The sequence below is a fragment of the Zerene cesonia genome, chromosome 6 (assembly GCF_012273895.1).
Source record: "Zerene cesonia ecotype Mississippi chromosome 6, Zerene_cesonia_1.1, whole genome shotgun sequence".
In the NCBI taxonomy this organism is placed as follows: domain Eukaryota; kingdom Metazoa; phylum Arthropoda; class Insecta; order Lepidoptera; family Pieridae; genus Zerene; species Zerene cesonia.
Window position 1 is genome coordinate 203921 of NC_052107.1, and position 25893 is coordinate 229813.

The 25893-nt window shown below is 38.5% G+C and overlaps 2 protein-coding genes across 2 annotated transcripts; both read right to left on the minus strand.

Annotated features, from left to right (window-relative positions):
- Positions 1-1236: 1236 nt before the first annotated feature.
- Positions 1237-4362, minus strand: LOC119840426 (NKAP family protein CG6066). Its single transcript, XM_038367037.1, has 5 exons — positions 3966-4362; positions 3617-3764; positions 3049-3260; positions 2448-2706; positions 1237-2129 (listed from the first exon to the last, which is right to left on the minus strand). The coding sequence occupies exons 1-5, from the start codon at positions 4222-4224 to the stop codon at positions 1967-1969; spliced, it is 1041 nt and encodes a 346-aa protein (XP_038222965.1). The 5' UTR covers positions 4225-4362; the 3' UTR covers positions 1237-1966.
- Positions 4363-5829: 1467 nt separating this feature from the next.
- Positions 5830-24927, minus strand: LOC119840560 (E3 ubiquitin-protein ligase listerin). Its single transcript, XM_038367247.1, has 26 exons — positions 24732-24927; positions 24180-24380; positions 23749-23880; positions 22558-22692; positions 22128-22240; positions 21473-21655; positions 20847-21012; positions 20519-20585; positions 20233-20350; positions 19153-19972; positions 18722-18905; positions 18223-18467; positions 17308-17540; positions 16348-16807; positions 15129-15506; positions 14599-14798; positions 13953-14133; positions 11466-11652; positions 10960-11199; positions 10045-10165; positions 9580-9687; positions 8205-8350; positions 7850-8067; positions 7319-7504; positions 6537-6704; positions 5830-6245 (listed from the first exon to the last, which is right to left on the minus strand). The coding sequence occupies exons 1-26, from the start codon at positions 24777-24779 to the stop codon at positions 6186-6188; spliced, it is 5298 nt and encodes a 1765-aa protein (XP_038223175.1). The 5' UTR covers positions 24780-24927; the 3' UTR covers positions 5830-6185.
- Between the last annotated feature and the right edge of the window lie 966 nt (positions 24928-25893).

Consider the following 25893-nt stretch of genomic DNA (forward strand, 5'->3'; position numbering starts at 1 on the left):
CCATCGATAAGATAGATAGGTAATATACCATCAGATGGTATGGGGACACAAGTAATATGTCACTAGATAGAGGGGGGGACATTCACTAATGTTTGTTTTCCGTCGGATGGAGCAATGGAATGGATGATTGGGGGAGGAAGTTCATCGCGTCTTCCATTTTTTTTGTTTTTAAACAGAGATAGATAGAATATATTCTGATACCGTACCGTTACCGTGACGTCTTAAAGCAGTACTATTTCCAGTGTGAAGGAAAGAGAACTATATAGATCATCCAACACCGTCACTTTCCCACGCTGGAATTAGTATGGCGCTAAGACTACGGTATCTACCCCAAGTAAGTAATTTGTTTTATACATACGCTCCCCTACTGTGCTAGGAAATGTTAATAAATATGGTAAAACAAATCCGCAAAAAAAAAAATTAGATAATTACATAGAATTCTGGTCACACACAATGTTTGTAAATAAAATAATATAATAATTAGCCTTAAGATGTAAATATGAATTTAGATAGGTGCTCTGTGATTTAACAACGAATCGTTGTTTCGATGGGATATTTTATACTTTTATATAATCACTAGCTTTCCGCCCGCGGCTTTACTTGCATATTTCACATTGGCATCTCTATAGAAATTGCATTCACCGATTTCAGCCACCCTTAGGCAAAGCATTGTTAAGAAATTCTAAAAGTCTCTACACTGGAATTAAAAATATCATACTACATAATCATATCATAATTTAAACTTGGCTATAGAATAATTAAGTTAGCTCTTAATTGAATTTGCATACGTAGAGAATTCGTATATATGCTTAATAATTATTCAGTCAGTCAGAACTACGTCAAATTGAAATGTGACCACATAACAAGTAACAGCTTTTGAATATAAAAAGAATCGTCGAAATCGGTTCACCCAGTAGTTATGAGGCAAAATAAGTGCAGTCGAATTGGTGACCCCACTTTTTTGAAGTCGGCAAAAAATTGTTTAGCGCTGGTGTGGTTTCAGTGACATATACTTGGCCTAAGGGTTTTTTTTTAAACATTTGTAAAGGTGTCACGCCAATTTTCATTGAACCTTTAAACGAACAAGATTGATAGATCAGCCCAGCAGTTAGTAAATCATAAGTACAAAGTATATTATTTCATTAAATTTTCTGCTAACAATTAATGTTACGTTTGTATAATTTGAATACTACCATTGTTGATTCAGTTAGTGTGGAGTTGTTATAAATAAAACTATTTTTGCAAATTGTTGTTTATTTATTTCGTATTTACACATTGCTTACAAAACTCGCACGTGAACCATGAACTGTACTGTATTATTACATTAGATAATTAAGCAGGTCAAAAAAGCATTTGATAGGATTATAACCGTCTGGGATTATTAACAAATTTTATTACACTTTGTATAATGCCTAATTATTAAATAATTGTGCTATATTTTCTTTCATTGCTTTGTGTTTCAGTTAATTAAAAAGTAAAACGATTCTCAAATACAAATGACATACAATGCACTTAATACAATATCATTATTCATTCATTGTTATTTAAAGTCATTTGCACTATTCATAATAGAAATTTATTCCAGTTCATCAATTGCTGACTGGCTATGTGACATGTGAGAGAAAACCTTATTAATTAGCGGACTAGTGCTATCTGCAGGCTCGTGGGATTGTGCTGTGAATGAGCTAATGCTTTTATTGAGCTGCTCCTGTCACAAATGGAAGAGGTTTGGAGAATCAGTTCAGGTAAAGACCCGTGGGTCATAGAAGAATTCCAAACAGTGTGGTCCCTTCATCAAAGAGGCTCGACAGAACAAAATGGAATTTTTTTCCTCAGGAATCCGATAACCCATAGATAGGCCTTTTCCCCAGCGGTATTGGGTATGTTTGCAAGATTTACCCACTACAAACAAAAAGGTAAAGTCCGGTTGCAGGTAGAGTCGATGGTGAGGCAAGGTGAGGACCGGCTAGTGCTGCTGGCGCGCCTGCAGCACGTCGCGGAACTGCGCGAGGATGGCGTTCTCCCGCTTGGAGCGCTCCTCCTTGCTGAAGGCGGCCAGCGCTCGCTTCTCGTCCGCCGAGTAGATCTGGTTCTCCTTGCGTATGCGCACCGCCTCCATGCGACGATGTCTGGAATGCAGTCATAGATTGTTTAGTTTGTTTAGGCATTTGAGAGTAATGTACTATTTGTGACATCCAGAATTATATTTATCACTACAATAAAATTAGCTGGAATTAGCGTTATGTACAATGTACCATTTACACTAGAATAACATTTCCCTCTTTTGTGTACTTATCTTGTACACTACTATGGTACAATAAATTGTAAAATAAATGGATACTATAACATTCTACATTACTTTATACAGAAAAACTAAGGTTTCCTAATTTTTTCCAGAACACACATTTATACCTATATAACATTAATCCAATACAAACAAAACATACCTGCTACCGCTCATTACATATCCCACCGATTCATAGGATGCTATTTCCTCAGAGGTGAGTCCAATCTCTCCTCTCCGGGGGATCCTCTTGCCCTCCGCGACGTAGGCGGCCATAGCGGCCCCCTCGCCGGGCAGCAGCGCCCGACCGAAGTCCTTGTGGCCGAGAGCAGGACCCACTCGAGGGGCGGGGCCTATAACCTCATCGGCCAACTCTTCTGTTTTGCTTTTTGATGGTTTGGTTACTTCCAACTCATGTTCTTCTGCAATTTAGAACATTTAGATTTATAATGAAATTGTTATTGTTATAATAGTTAATACTATGCCATTGTTATACATAACATAACAAAATTTTTATATTATTTGCAACAGTCCCTCTGTCTGTCTCAACTTCTTGCATAGATAATGTTTTGGATGAAATGCGGCAATTATGCAGGTACGACAGTTACCTATATATAGTATAGGTATAGGTAAGATAGTTTAAGACCAAAGAAATAGCTTATTTTTTTCCTGCATGATTCCCATACCTCACAAATCCAAAACCCCAGGCCTACTATCCTTTCCTTTTACTATGTGGACAAAGCAAAGGTAGAAAGTACACTCACTTCCTTTTTCCACCCACACCTCCTCTTCACTACTGCTGGAATCGTCACTTGAACTTTTTGATTTTTTCTTTGCCTTCTTGCGAGCTTTTTTTATCTTTTTCAATTTTTTCTTCAACTTCTTCAACTTTTCTTTTGTGCCCTCTTTTGATTTTTTACTCTTTTTCTTGTCTTTGCCCTTTTCTGAAGCATTTGATTCTAACTCATCTTCAGAACTGTGTTAATGTAAAAAAAAAACAAGCTTTAGTAGTATGTATGTTATGTCAATATAGAGTTGTCACAGAAAGAGCTACAACCAGAAATATGTGTTTTGATCTCATGAAATCACTTGAAACATGGCAATTAAGAAATGCCATAATGCATTCTGAGCATTAAATGGTTCACCTAATACCTACATATATATTTATCAATAATTACTTATTTTACTTCACCTTACCTTTCTAATGGACAAGCTTATAAGATACTTTAGTACAGTTTTGAACTATTTAAAACTGTTTAACACTTGTAATAGTTAGTACTATGTGAGAATTAAAATTAAACAGATTTAAAAACAACAAACTTATATTCTTACTCTGGTCTCAATGGTGATTTGCCCCAAACTGAAGAAACACCAACTTCACCAATTCTTTCCCGTTCCTCTCTGCGGGCATCTAGAAACTCTTCCTCTTGAGGCTTGTAGCGCCCTCTTGGGGCTGAACTTGTATTACCACTGCCCAGACCTAAAAAGTAATTAATAGGGCATTATTGCATTGATTCATAGTTTTAAAAATGTCTATATTATTCTTATAATAAATTTATGTTCAATTTATTATAAGAATAATATAGACAACTATTTGATTAAATTTAAGAATAAAGTTTTAATGCATGAATGGAAAAGTTTAAATAATCGTTTGCTTGTAACAATATATGACATGTCCTACCACCACCAAGTCCCCCGCCATTGAATTGTCGAAAAGAACTACGTCCTCTATCCCGATCAGGCTGCTCCCTGCTGCGACTCCTATCGCGATTTCGTTTCTCTTCCTTGTGGCGGCTTCTGTCTGTATATTTGTCTCTGCTGTTAGCACGATGCCTTTCTTTGCTACGGTCTCTCTTCTCTCTATCGCGACTCCTGTGTCGTTCCCGACTACGACTACGACTTCTATCTTTGCTTCGATGTCGACTGCGATCTCTACCCATTGAAAAGATCAATTAACTTATGGAAATCAATTTATAAATTAATCCTTAAAACATTTTTGGGTCACTCATTATATTTTCCAATTTTCAACTGTTTACAAATTATATTACAACGTTCTTGACAGTTGACGTTTGACATCACAGATTAAGTACGAGTTAGACTTAGATTCACGTTAGCTTGATACATTTTCCATAGATATAATAGGTACCTATATATGTATGACGTTTTTCACGGAATATAAAACACAAGTTTATAAAACTTATGTTTTATATAAAACAAAACGTGCACACGACGCGAACAAAGAAAACGTTTTTGACGGATTAGAATAAAATACACATATATTATAATATAGGACAGTCTAGTAATCCATAGTCGTTCAACAAAGCTGCCCGTTTCCTTTTCCTTATCCTTTCCAGTCCATTCCTTATTTCCCGTCGTTAATCCTCACTCTATCCCTTACCCCATAAAAACGGGCAGCGCATTCGTAGAGGCAGTACCTGTGCGAATATTCATGGGCGGTGGTTATCGTTTACCACGAGGCGGCGAACTACCAGCTCAGCTGCTCGATGTGACAAAAAAAAAGGGAAAAGAGCCTGAACTACATACATCATTGTTAGCAGCTCGGGAAACTATTTAGGGGCTGATGTTTTAATGTCATTTTCATCAAAACTAATTGCAGATTCCTAAATTTTAGACGATCAGCTGCTGTTCACCTTTCTGATTTCCTTGCCATAAAGTAGATTTTGTTCATCGGTAAACTACTTTTCACCCTCGCCTCACTTGCAAAAGTTCCTTAAAGTATTCTATGGCTTGTGAGTGGGTCAAGGAGACAAAGAAGGGAAAGTTCATCCTTCAGTTGGAAAATTATTAATAAATTTACATTTGTGTATAACATTATATAATTATTTCATCAATACATATAATAAAACTGCTGAAAAGTCGTACTTTTACGTAAAAAAAAAACAGCCAGGGTGTGTATATAGAACCTATGTCCAGCATGTTTATAATTTTTCTCTGTTTGTCGGTTTATTTGTTCGGGCATCACGTTGAATGTACGAAAGCAATGTAGATAACTGTTATATACAACGATCGAGTGTAACTTGAATTAAAAATAAGGTTTTGTTACATTATAATCTGTCAAAAGTTGTAAGTAATTAGTAAAAGTAATTTAATGTATTCCAGAAGTAAACTTAGGGTTAAATGCACTGTAATTTTTATAGACATTAAAAATACAGCTGCGTGCATATTGAATATATCGTCCAATAGCGTTTTGCACAAAAAAATAATATAACTTCCGACATTCATGCGAACGAAGTCGCGGGCACAGCTAGTTATAAATAATTTCGTGGTTAAAGAAAGGTGCATTTTTAATTAGGCATAGTATTATATTATCTGTGGTAAGGTTAAATTTTTTATGACATATTTTTCAATATATTACAATCAATTAGGTAAGATTTGACGGGATTGAGATGTTGGCATCAGGTAGAGGTTTTTGTGATCCTGAACAACAGGCACAGTCTAACCTTTATTACTTTTATCCATTTATGTTAACCTCATAATCCCAGAGAGCTCGATCTTATTAAACGAACAAATTAAATAAAACTCAGTTTTAAAAACATGATTTATTATAATAATATCAGATTTTAACAGTTAAGGCAGAGTGTTCGCAATCGGTATAAGATGATAAAACAATTAATTATTATTGCTATAAAAAACTGAGAATACACATAGTCAACAACGTTAGTGTAAAACTGGATCTAGAACACGCTAGCGACAGTTTTAGCTAATCAATTAATAACAGTTACATGTAGAATCAGACCACATAGTGTACAATTATTGCATTTCCTTTACTAACTGAACTATTTTTGTACAGTATATTTGAGAAGTTATATGACGTCATTATCTAGGACAGATAATGACGTCATCCCTCGTCGTCGGAGCCGGGCAGCTCGGAGAGCGAATACTAGAACACGGTGCGGCACAGCGGGCAGTTCGACTTCTTGCTGGTCTGGAACCATTTGCGCTGGAAATGATAAAGTCACATGTTAAAATAGCCATATTTATTTTCTAACAGTAATTTGGTTTGCTATTAAGTACTTGTATAATAATATATGGTAAATTAATGAGACATCTGGATCGTCAGCAGTGATTTTCTGGTGCGGGTACTCATGAAGCACTGCGAGTGGAAGTAGTAGAGGCATTTGCACCACAGCAAGATGGGCAGCTAGCCACGGGTGGGGTACAGCTGGCAGTAGCATATATAGCAGTTGAGGAAGTAGCACCATCAGCTGCAGAACCACTATGGACTACTCACAAGACACTGCGAGTGGAACCGGTTGTTGCAGGTGTAGCACAGCACGTTGGGCAGCTTGCCGCTGGAGGGGTGCAGCCGGCAGTAGCAGATGTAGCACTGCGGCGACGCCTGGACGCGGCTGCGCAGCATCTCCATCCACATCTTAAGTGCCGTCACCACCCAGCCGTTCTGTTTATATAAAACACATAACAATGTAAAACAGAATGCACATAACAATGTGTAAATTAATGTAACTGTATAAATTTGAAGTTTCGCGGGATTCACTAAAACACTCAACACTATTATAACTATTTATTTACGTTTACACAAGGCAAATATCATAACTGTGATTTTTCATGTTTAATTATGAAACTTTTTTTTTTTTTTTTTTGAGTTGAATCTTAATGCTAGCCTGAAGGGCTACTACATTTTAACGCGGGCGCGTGGGTGAACTGATGGTATGGACTGGTATTATGAAACTATTTCGCTAGCGCGACTTAAACATGAGCAGCGCCATCTAGTGGTAATAAACAAAGATAAAACCATAAACTTAACAAGTTAATACGAAATTAGACAGTAACAAAAAAAAAGGATATTAGCATAAAGCTTTTGACTACATGTCAAACTGAGTTTTAAATGTAATGATCTTTAAGTATTGTATCAATAACGTCAACGGACTGTTAAATCATCGAAACACGGTAATTCAAGTTAGTACGAAGAATATATTATTGTTTAATGTGACGGGTGTCCCCCAAGGCTCAGTCGTGGGTCCGCAGTATGGGGCAGGGCAGGGGCGGGCGCACCTGGTAGGCGAGGTAGAGGCGCACGCAGTGCGAGTGCGCGGCGAGCGGCAGCGCGGGCGGCTGCGCGAGCGGCGGCGCGAGCGGGTGCGCGGCGCTCAGCTCGATGCGCAGCTCGATGGTGCGCTCCTCCACGTGCGCGTTGCAGATCACGCTCGCTCCCCCGCCGCTCGGCCGCACCACTGATATCTGTCGGCACATTTATTTTAATTAGAGGGTTGCTTGGAAGAAATTGCTATTGAGCAATAGCCCTTTGTACGTCATATCCTATTCTTTCCTTATTTTATTGTTTCATGTGTGCAATAAAGGATATTTCATTTCATTTTATTTCATTCATTAAGATCGAATTACAGAATTGAATAATTTTAATTTATGCAAAAATACAAAAACAATCTAAACCCTCTTTTTGTACCTCCATTACGACGACAGCTCTCTCAAGTCATCGCAAATTGTAATTTATATTTAGTAATCACTAATAAATTTTTAGTGTTGGAATGATTTTTTATGCAATAATAAAGGGAAGGGTAGACTAACGTCGGCGTCCTCGAGCTCGTGCGCGTGGTCGCGCAGGTGCGCGAGCTGCTCGTCGAGCATGAGCGGCGCGACGGCGCGCTCGACCAGGCGGCGCAGCGCGGCGGCGGCGCGCGCCCCGCCCGCGCTCCAGTGCGCGCGCGCCGCGCCCGCCGCGCCGCGCACGCACACGTACACGCTGCGGCACGCCGCCGCACCCAGCGCCCGCTCCGCCGACGCGTCTGCGCACACGCTCGTTCGTTCATTTGTTAAACACACATAATAACTAAGAACATAAAAACCACAATATAATATGCTCGATTTAAAGAACAATCAAAAAATGATAACTAGATGTAAGAGCAGTGAAGCTCATATTCACCCAGCAGCGACAGCGCGGGCTCGGCGGCGAAGAGTGCGAGGTGGCTCGGCGCGGACGGGGCGGGCGGCTCGGCGCCGTCGGCCAGCAGCGCGCGCGGCACGTGGCGCAGCGCCGTCTCCAGCACGGCCGACACCACGCCGCTCTCACTGCGACGCACACCACACACATTATATACCCATGCCCATACTACACCCACTTCGATACACTCGATATTGAAAAGTTATTTATTAAGCTTTGAACGTTAAGCAATTGTAGAGATTGATTCAATCCAGTCATAGAGCCGGGTTAAACCAAATTTAGAAAATAACAATGCGGCGTAGTTCCATGTCACATAATTAAGTTATAACTTAAGAAAGTTCCTCACGGTTCTCACTTAGTTCCTCTCTAATTACTGAAAGTTGATATCATTGACTTTATAGAGCAAAAAAATTAATAATTCTGATAATGACTATGATACAGAAATTTTGAAAGAATAGAAATAATTTGATCACGAGGCAGGATTCGAACCTGCGTATCTTGCCTAACCGTAGCAACGCCTAGCCCCTCGGCCACCCGTGATCCTGCCACAGTAATCGAATTTCTTCTACTCCTTCGGTTTTATGTGCCTAAGAGGCACCCCACGCCATCTATTGAGATGATTAAAATTTCTCATTTATAAAGCATTTCAATGCTATAAAACTAAAAATTAAATTTAACAAAGGCCGCGTTCCATCGATACAATATTGTAATCATTGAAATAATGTTTCGTATTGGTTGTGATGGTTCTTAATCATCTCAATAGATGGCGTGGGGTGCCCCTTTAGGCACATGAAACCGAAAGAGTAGAAGAAATTCGATTACTGTGGCAGGATCACGGGTGGCCGAGAGGCTAGGCGTTGCTACGGTTAGGCAAGATACGCAGGTTCGAATCCTGCCTCGTGATCAAATTATTTCTATTCTTTCAAAATTTCTCAAGAAATAAATTGATTTTTCAATTTACCTGCGCATGTAGAATAAAATCACCACTGCTCACGGTGAAGGAAAACATCGTGAGGAAACCGGCATGACCGAGAATCAAAAGTTCGACGACATGTGACATCTGCCAACCCGCACTTGGCCAGCGTGGTAGATTATGGCCTGAACCCTCATAGGAGGCCTGTGTCTCAGCAGTGGGAACATATATTGGCTGATGATGATGATGATGATGATACATATAATATATTCCTTCAAAAAGGTTTCAGTTTAGCAAACGCTTTTAAATGGTTCAACAATATCGAAGTCGCCACTATTTTACCATCAATACATTTTGGTAATTGCAATTTGTCAAATATTTAAGTGCATAGTGTTTATAGTGTTTGATGAGGTTGGTGATGCACCAAACGCTAGAGACACTGACCTGAGCGAGTTGATGTAATGATGCACGAGGTCACCTCTGGCCAGCAAGCTCTGGCTGAACACCGCCACGCTCTGCAGCAGGAACCCGAACGTGCGAGATAAGGACACCCTGCAATGGAAATATTATTTTACGACCATTGAATAATTAATGATTTGAACTTTAAAATGTGGTATAATTTCTAAAACAATGTGTATAAGATTTATTATTACGTGAAAAATTAGGCGGGGTAATATAAGCCAAAATTAAAGTACACAATAAACCCACAAAATATGTTTAAATAAACCGTTAAATAAAATGTCAGTTATTGTATTTCACCCATAAAACATTCGAACAGCAATACTAATTAAACATACACTATAACAGCCGACACATGAATCACTGTCACACACTGTGTAGTGAAAACACCTTTAATTTTAAAATATAAAACCTGGAAGTCTAGATAGAACAGAATAACATATAGGTGACCTGTCGTCCGCGAGCGGCTCCCGGAGTGCGTCGTAGAACTGTGCGAGCGAGAGCGAGATGGTCTCCTCGTCGTCGTCTCCCTCTCGCTCGCGCCGCTCGCTCAGCTGCCTCAGCTTTTCCACTGCGATATGAAATTTATTCAGTTTTTACTGAGTATATGGCAAAAACACTGAAAAACTATTACATTGTAGGAATAAGTATGCACAACGAACAAATATTACATTATACAAATGAAATTCTTTACTTCTAGTAGTAAGTTTCCCCGCACTTTGAGACGGAATGCGCATCTAGTAATCGTTTGAGTAAACTTGAAATTGATATATATAATATGATAGTTCTTTTGAATCATAGCAGGGTCGAAGCATTGTGGGTCGACTGACTCACAGACATTTAAGCATTATAACAATATTTATTATCAGAACAAAAAATACGTTATTTATATGTTTCTTTTTCTTCATATCTACTATGCATTTTTACCATTTTATTAACAGTAGTAAATTTTTTTATCTATGAATAAATATTTAGCTATGCTTAATTCTATATATTCATCTGACGCTATAACTTGCATATATTTCTTACTAGCTGTGTTCCGCGGTTTTACTTAATTAGTACCTGAATTTATATAGCCAAAAGTCTTCCTCAATAAATAGGCTACCTTATACTAAAAGAATTTTTCAAATCGGACCAGTAGTTGTTTTTACGACAGAGCCAAGGAGCAAAGGAGCAAATTAGCCACTAGATGTTAAGTGGTCACCATCGCCCAGAGACACTTATAACACTGGAGGTGTTACAGGAGCTTTGCCGACCTTTCAGTGACATATACGCTCTTTTGAAGTAGTTCCTAAGATAAGCGCGTTCAACCAAACAAACAAACACTTTCAGCGCGACAACGTTAGTACAGACACGAAGACTCACCATCCTCCAGAACCATAGGTTTGGCGATCAGCTGCAGCACGCGATAGGCCACAAACATGTAGGCGTGGTGCGTGTCCTGCGCCAGCGCGCGGCTCGCGAGCGCCGCCAGCCGCCGCAGCGCGCCCGCGCCCCGCTGCAGCGCGCGCGGCAGCAGCTCCCAGCTCAGCACCGGCGCCGCGCGCACCAGCGCCTCCAGGCACGTCACCTGGTTCACGTTCAGCTTGTAGTTTGGGGATGATTCTGGAAAATATGTTTTTAGTGTTGATTACGAAACGTCAACACGGCCCGGCCATAATAGAGTTGAGTATATCAGTAAAGCTGACATCTATAGGTTTAGGGGTAAATAATCGAAACATACGATCATCTGCCATTTTGTGAGGTCATGAGAATTCATTCAAAGGAATTATTAAATGTACTCGCAGTCTATACGAATTTTTTTTTTCAAAAAAAAAAACGTTCCTTTGTAATGGGAAAAAAGTTAGCATGCCAGAACACGCGGGGCTCACCGAGCACGTGCAGCAGCAGCGCGAGCACGTTGGCGAAGGCGTCGGGCGCGAAGATGTCGCGCCACTCGGCCGGCAGCGCGGCCACGTGCGCGGGCGGCGCGCGGCGCGTGCTCTCGCGCGGGACGCCGCGCGCGAACTGCGCCGCCGCCGCCAGCAGCGCCAGCGCCGCGCGCGCCACGCTCGCGTACTGCACGACAACGCAACACCACGCGGGAACAATATTAGCTTTGAATTTTGTTACTAATCCTGTAATACTGCTATTATTCCAAAGCGCCGTGCCACTTTACAGTTTAGGTTTAAAAACCATGTCACCCTACTAATAATATAAATGCAAAAGTTTGTGAGGATGGATGTATGTGTATGTGTAGGTATGTTTGTTACAATTTAACGCAAAAGGTACTGAAACGATTGCAATGAAATTTGGCACGTAGGTAGCTTGACAAATGGAATAAAACATAGGCAACTTCGTATCTTCGATATTAATACGCAATACGGATATACGCGGGTGAAACCGCGGGGTGCAGCTACTCAAATTATAATAAACTAGCTTTTTGCCCGCGGTTTCGCACGCGTTCAACTCAGAGTAGTTTAATAGATGTTATCATACATATAAACCTTCCTCTTGAATAACTTTATCTTTAAAAAAAACCTACATCAACATCCTTTGTAGTTTAAAAAAATCTAAGCATACATACAGACGCGGAAAGTGACTTTGCTTTATACTATTTAGTGAAGTACGGGGTTGTAAGATCCGTATGAAATGTTTACTATATGGTTTATTAATTTAAGAATTAAGTTTGATTGACATAATTCTATAAGGTATGGTTGATGGTTACAAGTCGTGCGAATTGTTTGGTGATCGAATGCGAACTGAATCTCGTCAGTTATTTGGAAACAATGACATACTCTTAGTTAATTAGTTCGGTTTTCGTGTAAGAAAATCTACCAGTGATGCTATTGACTCCCTTGTATCACATGTAGCTAGCAATTTAGATAGAAAGATAAAATGTTTGGGTGTGTTCTTGGATCTGGCGAAGGCATTTGATACTGTCTCTGACCCCCTTCTCTTAGCGAAGCTTGAATTAATAGGAATCCGTGGTGTACCCTTAAAATTATTTAGAGACTATTTATCATATAGGTCTCAAATTGTTAAAATTGGTGATGTTGAAAGTCAAATGCGGTCCATAAAACTTGGTGTTCCTCAGGATTCGGTACTCGGCCCAACGCTGTTTCTAATATACATGAACGACCTTTGTAATCTCAAAATACCTCACGCGAAAATAATAAGTTTTGCTGATGACACTGTCATTATTTTTCAAGGGATGACATGGGAATCTGTACGCTTGAAAACTGAATCAGGCATGCGATTAGTAATAGATTGGCTAAAACATAACCTTTTAATATTAATTTTTACAAAAACTAAATACATACATTTTTCACTTTATAAAAATATTCAATCCTCCGTAAATTTTTTCCTAAAGGCCCATACATGCATAAATGTTGAAAACTGTGATTGCTACACTCTTTGTCTTATCAATAATATAAAATACTTAGCGATAACTATAGATAAAAACTTAAACTGGAAACCGCAGTTTGATTATCTAAAGAGACGTAAGCTTATCCCAATTTTTAAAAAAACTAAAACACTTAAACGATGAAGACACGAATAAAACACTTATTAAACTTGAACACACACAGAGATGTATTTTAAAAGTCTTGCAGTTTAAGCCTTTCCGATATCCAACAAATCTGTTGTACAACGAATGCCGCGTTCTCACTCTCAGGTAATTGTATATTAAGATAATAGTACAAAGACAGCATTCTATACTTCCATCTTCTTCTGTCGTCACAAAAAGAAAAAATCGTATTGATGAGATTTACAGTGTACGCCTCGACTACAATGAGACAGAAAAACTGCTAGTAATAGTCACTAGCAGTTTTTATTATTAAGAACCAATTAAATTTAATTCTTCCGTCCTTGTTCTATTGAAATTGTATAACTCGAGAACTGAATACTCAAAAATTACCACTAGACAAAAAAAAATTGTAATAATAATAAAATTATGTAATTCTTCCCTGCTGTAACACAGTCTATCAGTCTATCTAGTCAGTGGACTAGCACAGAGGGAAGTCTTATCGTTTACTTTTCTAATAATTGCTATGTATAATATGACATTTTACTTGAAATGGATGTACAATTGTAAATTTTAAATTTGTATAATTTATAATAAATAATAAATAAATACTAAAAAGACGCGTGCCGACGTAAAATGCTGACAGCGCGCAACATAATATACGCACACAGTACAATTAAAGGTAAACAATTTTAAGTTACATTCTTAATTAAAACTAATTAACTACAAACGGGGACATTTATTAATTGGTACAATACATTATTTGAATATCAGGTAATCGCTTGCCCCCTAGCAAACTATCTGATTTCTTATTTCCTTAATGAAGAAAAAGTATAATAATTTAGCTGCAAACCTTAGTGCAAGACAAGCGAGGGGCCTTCGCGAGCGAGCTGAGCACTGAACACAGGACAATATTGATGAAGTCCCACTCGTGGGCGGAGAGATCCCACGCGGAGTTATCTACTAGAGTATTGAGCAGTTGGATCAGTGAAGTGTGGCACGAGATCACACTCCACGGCTCTCTGGAGTAGTCCCTGCGTTGTAAAAACTCTTCGTACACATCTCTAGCTGAGTTTAATTGTTGGAATTTGAGTTTGTAATGCAATTCGAACTTTCCAGAATTCTTAGTGAATGTTAAGATTTATGTCTGTAATTGTTTAGATACGAAGTGAATGCAGTTTTTTATTTATTCTACTCAATTAAAAAGTATCTAAAACACATAGTTAAAACAAAAATGAAGCTGTAAAATTGAATTCATAATTAGTGGACTATGGTGGATCTACACCTTTTAACTTTAATAAGGTGTGTTTAGATTTAATTATCACTCATAAAATTTCACAGACATTGAAAACAAGTATATTCCTTATCTTATCTTTTTTCTATTCTTTCAAAATTTCTAATTTATAAAGCATTTCAATGCTATAAAACTAAAAATTAAAAGTATATTCCTGTTGCATTGGAACCATCATTAAATAAAAATATAGAATACAATTCGTTACCTATCGTTAAACATCTTCTCATCGTATTTGTAATAGTCGTCCATGATAGGGTCCAGACAGTGTCGGGCGAGCGAATTGGCCACTTGCCGCGCGAAGTGTTGCGAGCGCGCCGGCTCGGCGCCGCGCTGGCACAGGTACCAGCAGCGCGCCGCGCCGAGGTACTGCGCGCGCAGGATGTCCGCAGAGCTCCATGTTTTTGCCTGGCGTACAATGAAAATATTTGAAATAGATAATAGTAACAGATATAAAAGACAATGAGGGAAAGAAGTATTTATATGCAAATATGTATATAATGCAGTTGAATTCTTCAAAGTATTTGAGCTCTTTTAACCTAGTTTAGCTTAGATAATCGTTTTTAGTTCAGGGTGAAAAAATAATATAATACATATATGAGAAACAACACAATCCTCCCCCCACCTTCTTATTAATCTATTTACCGTTATATTCAAGCTAATTGTAAACGACTACAATTTATAATTCGAATTAAAGAAAATTTGTACGCAAAAGTTATTCAAATTAGTGGAACCCACCTGTAAGCTATGGAAGAATCCATTTCTACCCACTATTTTGTCCAACATTAATGTATCCACCTCTGTTATTGGCGCACTACTCATATCAGACTCTGCATTTTTATCTGTCTCTTTATCAGTACCGCTCGATTCGGCATTTTCTTTTTCAGTAACAACTGTACCATCAGATTTTACACTTGGCTCAGTTTTAGCAATTTCAGCAATTTTCCTTTCATACATTGCATTCGTAAACGCCCAATAGTAACCAGTTTTGAAAGATCTTTGTGTTAAGACATTTTTAATGTGATTGTTGTTATCTTCTGAAATGGTCGGTATTATCTCTTGCGTAACGCAATCGAGGTAGTCATTGGCCTGTTTGAGAACTGCGTAGAATGGCATCTGAAAAATAAAGTTGAAAGTTCCTATTATCACGCCAGCACTACATTTCAGATGTTCAAATTGTGATCGCACTAAAACACGCTTGCGGGAAAAATATGACGTCGTTTAGTACTGCAACTTAAGACGTCACTGATGATACCTCCATTCCATCTACCTAGCATTTCTGCTAACCTAGTACATACAATGACGAAACAAATGTTTCCATACAAAAACTTTAATCACTTCTGTTTGTATCAGGAGAATAGAGTACACATGGAGATGTTTCAATAGTGACGACACAGAAATCGCGGGAAAATATGAGGTCACTGATGGTACCTCTGTGCATTTTTGTTAACCTAGTGCATACGATGACAAAACAAATGCTTGCATACAGAAACTGTAAGCACTTCTTATTATAGCAGGACAGCAGAATTACATGGAGATGTTCAATACGTGTCGTCATAGTATTTGGTGAGAAAATAGGACGCTATTTGTTCGTCACTGATCATAATATTGCGCATTTCAGTTGTTTTCGTGTGATCATGTGAATATAAGAAGTACTTCAATACGAAAAATTATTAGCGCTTCGCATTGTATCAGAAAATGTACAGCTGTCGAGATAAGATTTCCATAAATGAGAAATTTTTTGAAAGAATAGAAAAAATTCGATCACGGGGCGGGATTCGAAGCTGCGTTTCTTGCCTAACCGTAGCAACGCCTAGCCTCTCGGCCACCCGTGATCCCGCCGATTTTCTATTCTTTCAAAAAATTTCTCATTTATAAAAAAAGCATTTCAATGCTATAAAACTTAAAAAATTAAAGACTTCCATAATTAAAAATTAATAGTAAAAAATATACTTACAAAAGTGTATACTTCGCAGAGCGAGCCCACGACCACCGAATCGTACAACACGTCAATAAACAGCAATCTAAAGAACTCGTCGTCGAGCAAACTCCCTTCAAGCTCTTCGCATTTCGTCACGATTTCCTTCAAGTAAGACGCGCGAAAAACGACCTTATTTACATATGCCACAACGTCGCTTGCATCCAAATCTGCCGTAGAATTACTGTCAGCCATTTCTAGAACTCTCTTCATATAAATGTCTCCGTCGTCTATTGGACACGTCAATTTACCCCAAACACAGTCCTTTCTCAGAGCATACGTGAGTACGGCAGTCTCTGAGTCTGTAATGTCTATGTCCAGCAGCTGTTTCGTTATCTGTATGAGCTCGGAGTTGTCTGTGGTCACGTTGTCGAAGTCCACGAGGTACGGGCATATAGAGACTATGTGCTCTATTATGGGTATGTCGAGCGCGTCGTGGCTGAAACAGATAAAGAAGTATCCTTTGATTATTTCATAGATATTTACATGATTATGATCAGTTCGATCTTGATACAGGTACGAAGAATGTGACTTGGTGGAGTCGACGATACAAAAATAAAAGACCGCCAATACCGGTATATGGTATTGAAGGAAACTAAAAAATAATGTTATATCATCAAAACAAAAAATAAAAAAAAATAAACAAAATAGTGTGTGCAAAAATGGAAACAAAATAGACCACCACTTATTAATAAATCATTCACTAACTTGTGAGAGAGAAGAGTCGCAACGGTGTAGTTTTGGTATGAGTTGGGGAACGTTCCTAACTTTATCTACATGATGGTTTGTAAAAAAAAATAAAATTAAAATTTTTTTTTTGTACATCTATGGGACACAATTAATTCAATTCATAGTTAGTATATAGACCAGGAACGTAATTACGTATACGTAGCGTATTGTATCGTCGTGTCCACCGCGCACACACGCACACGCACGCACCTGCGGCGCAGGCGCGCCTGCACGCGCGCGGCGGCGGCGCGCAGCAGCGGCGCGCGGCGCGGCGGCGCGAGCGCGCACAGGGCGCCGTGCCAGGCGCGCAGCAGCTCGCGCCACCTGCCCGCGCTCACCCACCCCGCCGCCGCCCCCCTCTCGCCCGCCTCGCCCTCGCCCCCCTCCACACCCTCGCCTCCTTCCACGCCCTCGCCCTCCGCGTCTTCGGCGTCTTCTTTTGGCTGATTGTATTTGAGATTCATGTGTAGTATACTAAATAATTATTTTGAACATAAAAATAAACTGCAACTGCCTATTAGAATTAGAACAAATTTAAATGTCGTTTTCAGGGTTCATCTTTTAGGTGAAAAAGAATCATACAAAATTGGTTCACTCAATAAAAAGCAATGAGGTAACAAACAAAAATAAAAAAACAAATCGAATCGATAACCTCCTCTTTTCTTCAAACTCGGATGATAAAGTCTGTAGATAGTTTTCTTAGTATTATTTGAAATGTCTTACCGGAATTACTTCCTTTGCAGTCTACACAAATAATTATGAAATTAATGTATCACACATTTCTATATTATTAGTTGGATATTATAATAACATTGTATTGAGGTTGAACTAATCGAGTTTGTTCATTTAAGTTCGAAATTGAGATGAACTTATGGTGACTGATGGACGGAAAATTGAATACGCAATGAAACTGCAATAATGCTAAAGAGTTTAATAAACGTGATATGTATCTATTTTAGATATAACATTTTGGTACTTTACCGTCTTTTGAAAAAAAAACATTTTTCAAACAAAAAATAATTTGTAAAAGACTCATTTGGCTATTACAATTCAACTTTAATTAAACAATATAAAATATCCAGTGGACGCAGGAGACGCAATCTGTAAAGCGTGTTGTGCACTTACCAGCAGGGTGAGGTTGAGCAGGAACAGCGCGAGCAGCAGCTCGTGCGCGAGCGGCGCGTGCGGCGACTGCGCCAGCGCGCCCGCCAGCGCCGCGCCGAAGCGCGCCCGCCGCGCCGCCGCGCCCCCGTCCGCGCCCCCGCCCGCGCCCCCGTCCGCGCCCCCGCCCGCGCCCTCCACCGCGAGGCGCAGCTGCTGCGACACGTGCGACACTATCGCTTGTATCGTGCTCGCCGGGATGGAGCTTCCTGCAGTTTCGAACCGTGGGTTTAAGTCGATATGGAAATAAATCTCTTGTTTAAGAACAACGTATGACACATTTATAATCGAAAATTAAAACACAAATCAGACAGTCAAACCGGGTTATATTTCAAATTAAAAAAATACTTGGAAAAGTTTGTGACCTCTCCGAAGCATTTGACTGTGTGGAACATTCAACAATTGCACAAATTTAATTAATATTGAATCATCTGACAATCACGAGAGAGAGATAAGAGCGCACCTCCATTATCCTGCGCTAAGCAAGTCAACAGCAACCGATTCGCCTCGTCGTCCCCTCGCTTGCACAGCGCCACGAGCGCTTGCTGCACCACGTCACCGCGCAGCCATCTCTCTCCCGCGCCACGCGAGCGCTGCGCGTACGAGAGGGACAGCGATATGCACCACTCGACCGCTACCGGCGACAGCTGGGGGAGATCAATCCGTGACTCTTTGGGAAATTCATGAGGAAAACTTTTTGGGCGTCACGAAATTGAAAATGTAAAATGACATAGCTTTGCTAGGCAGGTATTCCTGACAAACAATGTTAAATAATACAAAAAAAACTTCTCTGATTTAATTTTCATGAGGTACCTGGTACCTATTATTGCAATTTCTATACAAGTGTCATTGCTTTTTTTTACTCTTACAGTAAATTTAGAATAAGCAACTTACGTGTTGAAACGAATTGTACATAGACTCCAGCTCTTCATCGTTAAAGTACTTGGATATGATGAACACAATTTCCGCAAGCGCTTTGCACCTCATGGTGTCGCTCGCCAACCAGCCCCTCAGCACCTTATCGTAGAACAGGTACAATGTATTCGTGTTGTAACTTCGTGCTATTCCCATGAACAAATCTTCACTTTCAAATTCGTTAATTATGGTCAATAGTGGGGGGAATATGGATCTAGACATTTGTTTCTTATCAGCGTATTCGAAGTACGCGCTGCACGCCTTGCTTACGAATTCCTTTAAGCTGTGTTCAAATGAATCTAGAACGTTCTTTTCATATTCCACAGCTTCTAGAGTTGTTTCGGTCTCATTTGGGACGTCGTCTTCGAATCGTATCGACTTTTTGGGTTCGCTTTTCGCTTTCAAAGCCTTAAATAGAAGTGTGTGCATATGTATGAGTTTCGAGATATCTTCATCCTCCACTGGAACGTTTTCTATCTGCGTGACGACAGTCACACCGAAGTTCTGCCAGAAGTTCCTGATCAATTTGTCGTAAACGTCGTCCGTTGATTCTGCGGTCTGTTTGATCCAGTATTTGACCATGCCCGCCATTTTGTGCGCGGATATTTTGATCAAGTGATCCCTCGTTGTATCATCTTGGAGGGCAAATATCTTCTCCAGCCACGTCCTGTGCACGTGTGCCACTACTTCTATGACGAAGTCGTGTTTCTGTATAGAGAGGTAACGCAAGCATTCTGATAGGTTTGTGATCCAGGAGTGACGTTCGCTTTTCGAGTTCAGTATTGTTTTTAATTGTAAACTGCAATAAATGACACGAAAAGTTAACTACAGTAGTTTTGAAATAAAATTTTCTCGAAAAATATTTGAGAACTTCCTGTGAGATTTCATTTCAAATCATACTACACTATTTCAAACGTGTTTTGTTCTCATAAATTAGTATTTTTGGATTAAATCGATTTTAGTTTTAGCTTTAAAGCTTTTACACTTATTCCGTACTCTTATTTATGTATCAGAAAAGCTCTATCAGACCATTGAAATTGGTGGAAACACTAGACTCACCCAGTAAAGAAGGCATCAAAGAAGGTAAGATAGAACTGTTTAGTGAGCAGTTCTTGGGGCAACTTGGAGAGCAGCGGCAGGAGCACGTTGCTCAGCAGGCTCGCGTCTCCGCACCCGCCTGTCAATGTTCTCTTATTGTATTTCACATCTCACGATGATCATCGTTTTATGGATACTTTTTACCCCGGAAATATACTACGGGCGAAGCCGTGGCGAAAAGATAGTGTAATATAATATCTAGAATTGGATGAAATGAATTATGCAGATACATGTATGGTGCACCTACCATTTTCCAAAGTATCTATAAGTCTCTTCACAAGGAGATCTTTATTCTTCAGCCAGACGTGCCAGTCCTGTAAAACAAGTTTAAGTCAGAAGCGTATGACATGTATCGCTAATTAATTGCGAATTTTTATTAAATGGATATAGTATGTTATCTTTAAGAGATAGACATTCTATCTCGGACTTTTCTGTAGACCTGTGTATAATAGACAATTCCGACATTTTTTTATATCTAAAAGGCTTAAGACAGCGTTAATGTCAAAAACTCTCAGACGGCCTTTTTCCGACATTTTCTACATATATAGTTATATTTAAGCCAATAGCGGACTCACGGGCACGCGGTGCAGCAGCAGCAGCAGCGCGGCCCAGCGCGGCGCGGCGGCGCGGGCGCGCGCGGGGCCGGGCGCCAGCAGCGCGCGCGCCAGCGGGCCCAGCGCCGCGCCCAGCGCGCCGCCCAGCCGCTCCACCAGCCGCCCCGTCGCCGTGTACCACGCCGCTCTGCGCACATTCCCACATTCCGACATTCCGACATAGATACACACTAGGATTCGAATTCTTTCGATGTATTTAATGGAAAGTAATAGATACCAATTTTTGGGACTTTTTACGTATAAAGTCACATTTCATAATGCAATAAATCAAACGCCTTGCTCAAATCTGGCATTATCTTCATAAATATGACGGACTTCGAACAGATACAATTAAGTACACATACTCAGAACGTTTTGTTTAGAAACAAGCTTATAATGCATTTTACAAATGAAACATAAACAATGAAATAGGAAGGGCAAGAGAGTCAATTCCTCCAAAACCTTATCGCCACAAAAAGTTAGTTCGCTTAGCATTCATCGAAATCAAGTAAAACCTATTTAATATAACTTTGAATATTACAAACATGAGAAAATATAATGTAACTGTGGACCATTAAAATTGAATTTAAATCACTCAAACATCCTACCTCACATGATGCGACTCGTGGGTTGCGATCGCCCAGAAGCTGTTACTAAAGAGTGCCTGCAGCTGTTCCAGAAGCCACTGATCGTGTTCCGGCGCGAGGCGGGATACGAACATGTCGAGAGCGCGGAGGCTGCTGGATATCACGCGGGACACTTGCAGCTTTCGTTCGTCTGGATCGTCTATTCTGAAAATCATTGGGTGTATATAATGTTTTGAGCATTCCTATAAATAAATAATGATACGTTTTAAGTGCGAACATCGCATATATAATGTGTTATTATGTGGGTCACAAAAAGATACAACTTTCCGATATCAAGAAACTTTTTATATACTTAGAGGGAATAATAATAATAATCAACGGGTATGTTTTCGCAACTCGACGTCAAGCGCCTTTGAATATAGAAAAACTGTGTGCGCTTGTATAAGTTGTAAAAATCATTCAAAGATTAAATCAAGCACACAAGATCACATTTCACTACACTTATATTTAATTTTGAGAGATAACATTCACAGGTAACACGACTTTCTGTTGATAAAATAATTTTTAAAGTGGGTTGAGTGGGTCCAGTGATTACCCCCTACTACATCACAAAGACAATGTCTAGAAAAACGTGAAATGTCTATGTTCAAATATAACAATTATTGTTTTCACTTACTTCTTGTTCAATATAGCTTCAGCGTTCCCTGTGAGGTTGTCTGTGATGAGAGCCATTATTTCTGACTTACAAAATGTTATAGCATCACCTAATTTGTGATCGGGAAATGTAGCCTGAAATAAGGTACATATTATATTAGGTTAATTATGTAGAATTACATTACTGTAATGATAAAATAAGAAAAAAAAATTGTTATATCAAGCAGTTCATAATGAACTGTTTTTTGTACTGCACTTCATTTAAACACAAATGACCTGTAAATTAACCAAATTATCAAAAACAATTATAACATGTTTGAAATAAAGTTAAACCACTTTCAAATTATCAGAAACAGATCAAATTGAAATGGGACAAGGGAGGCACTAGCCTTCAAGCAAGCAAAAAATAAAACTTGTTGCATATACAACGCGTGTAAATAACAAAGACTCACGTGCAAATGGTTGTTGGCGAGCGTCTGCGCGGGCGCGTACTCGTCGTGCTGCGCGAGCAGCCACGCGGGCAGCAGGCGCCGCACGTGCGGGCCCGCGCGCCGCCCGCAGCGCGACACTATCGCGCCGTGGCACGCCTGCACGTAGCGTATACCATACCCGCAAGGTTTATAGTGCGTCAATCGACCCAGAGTACAGTTAAGCAGAGTCATTGTAAACGGGAGTAATTGGAAACAATGCACAATAAACTTTAAACTGTTAACATTACTTTTTCTAATGACAATATATTTTTTTTTATAGGACTCATTAAGGGACTCATTTAGAGATCTCTTTAAGAGTACTGGTATCCTTACTGTGCCGTCACAGTATACATTTATTAACATTTTTCACATACACAATAACATTGACTTACATACAAAAATAGGAGATAGACATAGTTATGACACAAGGATCAGAAATAAAATAGAAATGCCTGTTTTCTGGCTTAGTAAAGTAAAAAATTTATTTATGGGACAAGATATACGCTTATAAAATAGAATTCCTGATTGTTGAAATTGGCATCATTGTTATGTATAAGTAACATATTATGTAGAATTTAAATGTAAAATTTATATTATTTTAAAAGAGCAACTACAGTTTCTTGCCGGCTCTCCTTTGTAGAAACTGCCTTCTGAACTGGTGGTAAATGTTATAACTGTGTAATATGATTATAGATATTCCATAAGGAAGCACTTTTGAATCATTCATTTATTCATTCAACTAGACTTCATAAGAAGTCTAGAAGAAATGTTTTGAGTTTGAGTTTATAAAAAATCTATGAAAATAACCCTTATTGACCCTAATAAGAAAATATAGCCTACAACACTAATTGCAGATGATGTGGCTTACTAATGTTGAAAGTTTTTTTAAATTATCTCTATAAATCCAGGGATTACACAAACACACATTCATCAAAATATCATATTAAACATGGGAGTCGAGTTTCGCCATGAATTGGGCCACCTCACACTGGGGACTATATCCAACCCCCACAGAAGACCTGTCTAAATAGTAGCATGCTATTACAAAGGCACAGCCTCTGTGAATGTTCATGGGCAGTGAGGATTGCTTACGATCAGGTGAACCACCAGTTCAGTTGCTATATTCATTAATTACCTCTTTAGAATATTATTATAGAAATATTGCATACTTACTTGTGTAGCTTCCCGAACCTTTCTTTCACTGTCAATGGTGAGCATCAAATAGAAGTGAGCCCAGTTAGGCAGGGCCGCTACCACATCCTCTATATCACTGTTCTTAACTAACTCTAATAGTTCATGTAAAGCCTGGAATTGATATTTAAATAATGAATATTATATTATAACCATGGGTGTAATAAAAATAATACATACCTATGTTTTTATTTAATAGAAATACATTATACACATCTCTTATTTGTGTTGTTAAAGAATTTTGAATGTGGAGGAAAAATTCAAAAATCAATTTTAATTTTAGTAAGTACAAAGTTAAGTGAAGTAAGTAAATATGGGTTGTCTTACATTATTTTTTGTCTAAAACACTAATGGATGAAAATAAACATGCTTTTCAAAAACTTGATTCTATTTCATTACTAAATATAATATACCTTGGTCCTAGTTATGGGGTCCTTTTTATTCAATTTCTTGAATGCCAATGTATATTCATTGGATGCTAACTGATCGAGTGGGCCGGCAGCCATTGTGGGGAAGAGGCCAGTAAGGCCTTTCCCTGGACTGAGGCTCCCAAATACATTGTCAGTTTTTATCACATTGTTCAGTAATTCTGCACTGCGTCCACTACTGGAAGGCTGAAGGAAATATTTTAAATTGTTATTTAAAGCAATAGATAAATATCGTGATAATTGAAAAATATCCTTTACCTCCTTTACCTTTTTGATTAAAACGTAATATCGAAAATGTCCTATTTAGAATTTTAGTATAGATTATAATTGCTCATTGATTTAATAGTAGTTCAACTGCTTCATTATAAACATGCTCAGTGTTTATAGACATTTAAAATTGTGCAAACTATAATGTGTGAAGAGTAAAATCATAATCAGACAACAGAATCTATTTTGGACTATGAAGTTCACATTATCTCTAAATTTCGATCTGTCTAATCATTTAAAATAGATGAAAAATTGCATTAAAATACTCACTCTAACATTGTTTTTGGTTCTTTGGCTCTGCTTTGCTTTCCCTCCCATTTTTTTTAAATAAGATAATGACAATAAATTTATATATTCTTAATTAAACATGGAAATATTCTACTTTTAATGATCATATGTAGAAATTATAAATAATAAATTATTTACGCAAAACAACACATTGCTGATTGCACCACCGTGAATCGTGTCAAAGTTAGCTGTCATTATGACAATTGACTTACAAAGTTACCAGCGTAAAAGTGATGTTAAAACGATACTATGTATTTGGCCGATATTTAGAAACTTGCAATGGTACCTAATAAGCAACAATTTAAGCTAGATATCTGTAGAACTAAGATGACATAAAAAATAAACAATCGAAAAAATGCATTTTCGAGTAAGAGGTGTAATTTCGAATATTACTTTATCTTAGATAATATACTTCTTAGAGAAGGTTCCGCCTCGGTTTCACCCGAGGTACGTGTTAAGTACCTTCCTTGCGCCTTATCTAAATCTAAAAAAATAGTCGAATTGATCGAGCTATTCTCTAGTTTTATATTAATAGAAGAATTTCTAATACAATATGTAATGTTAAGCACTGATATAAATAATAGACATTGTATGATATAAATAATAGACATTGTATGATATAAATAATAGACCCTGTATTGGCAAGCGATATTTATGAATATATAAATAAATATTTTTCAACCTCCATTACATTATGACACGCTTTATTACACAGTCCACGGGTACTCCGTTCGAAATAATTTTTCCCTATTTAAACATAGCTGGGCAGCTAATTTGAATTAATACTTGCATTATGCTTTTATTTCAAATTAATTTTGTGGACACAGGCCACGTAACGTCAACAAAATTTTTTGTATGTGTGTTCTGTAATTATATATTTGGCATTATACATTATTTTATATTATTGTGCTTATTTTTATTTTTGCTTTATATCTACGCTGCGATTGTCAGGGGGTCAATGTGGTGTCGACTGAAAATCAGTGGAGAGTCTAATTTCCTTTAATGGGCTTAGACTCTTATACATTGAGTGGATCTCCTGTTACGGGGTTAATTTAGCTTATATCAAATTATTTTTATAACTTTACCTTGTATGAATAAATGTTTTTTCTTTCTTTCATTCAAAACCTTTTAGAAAAAAAAACCT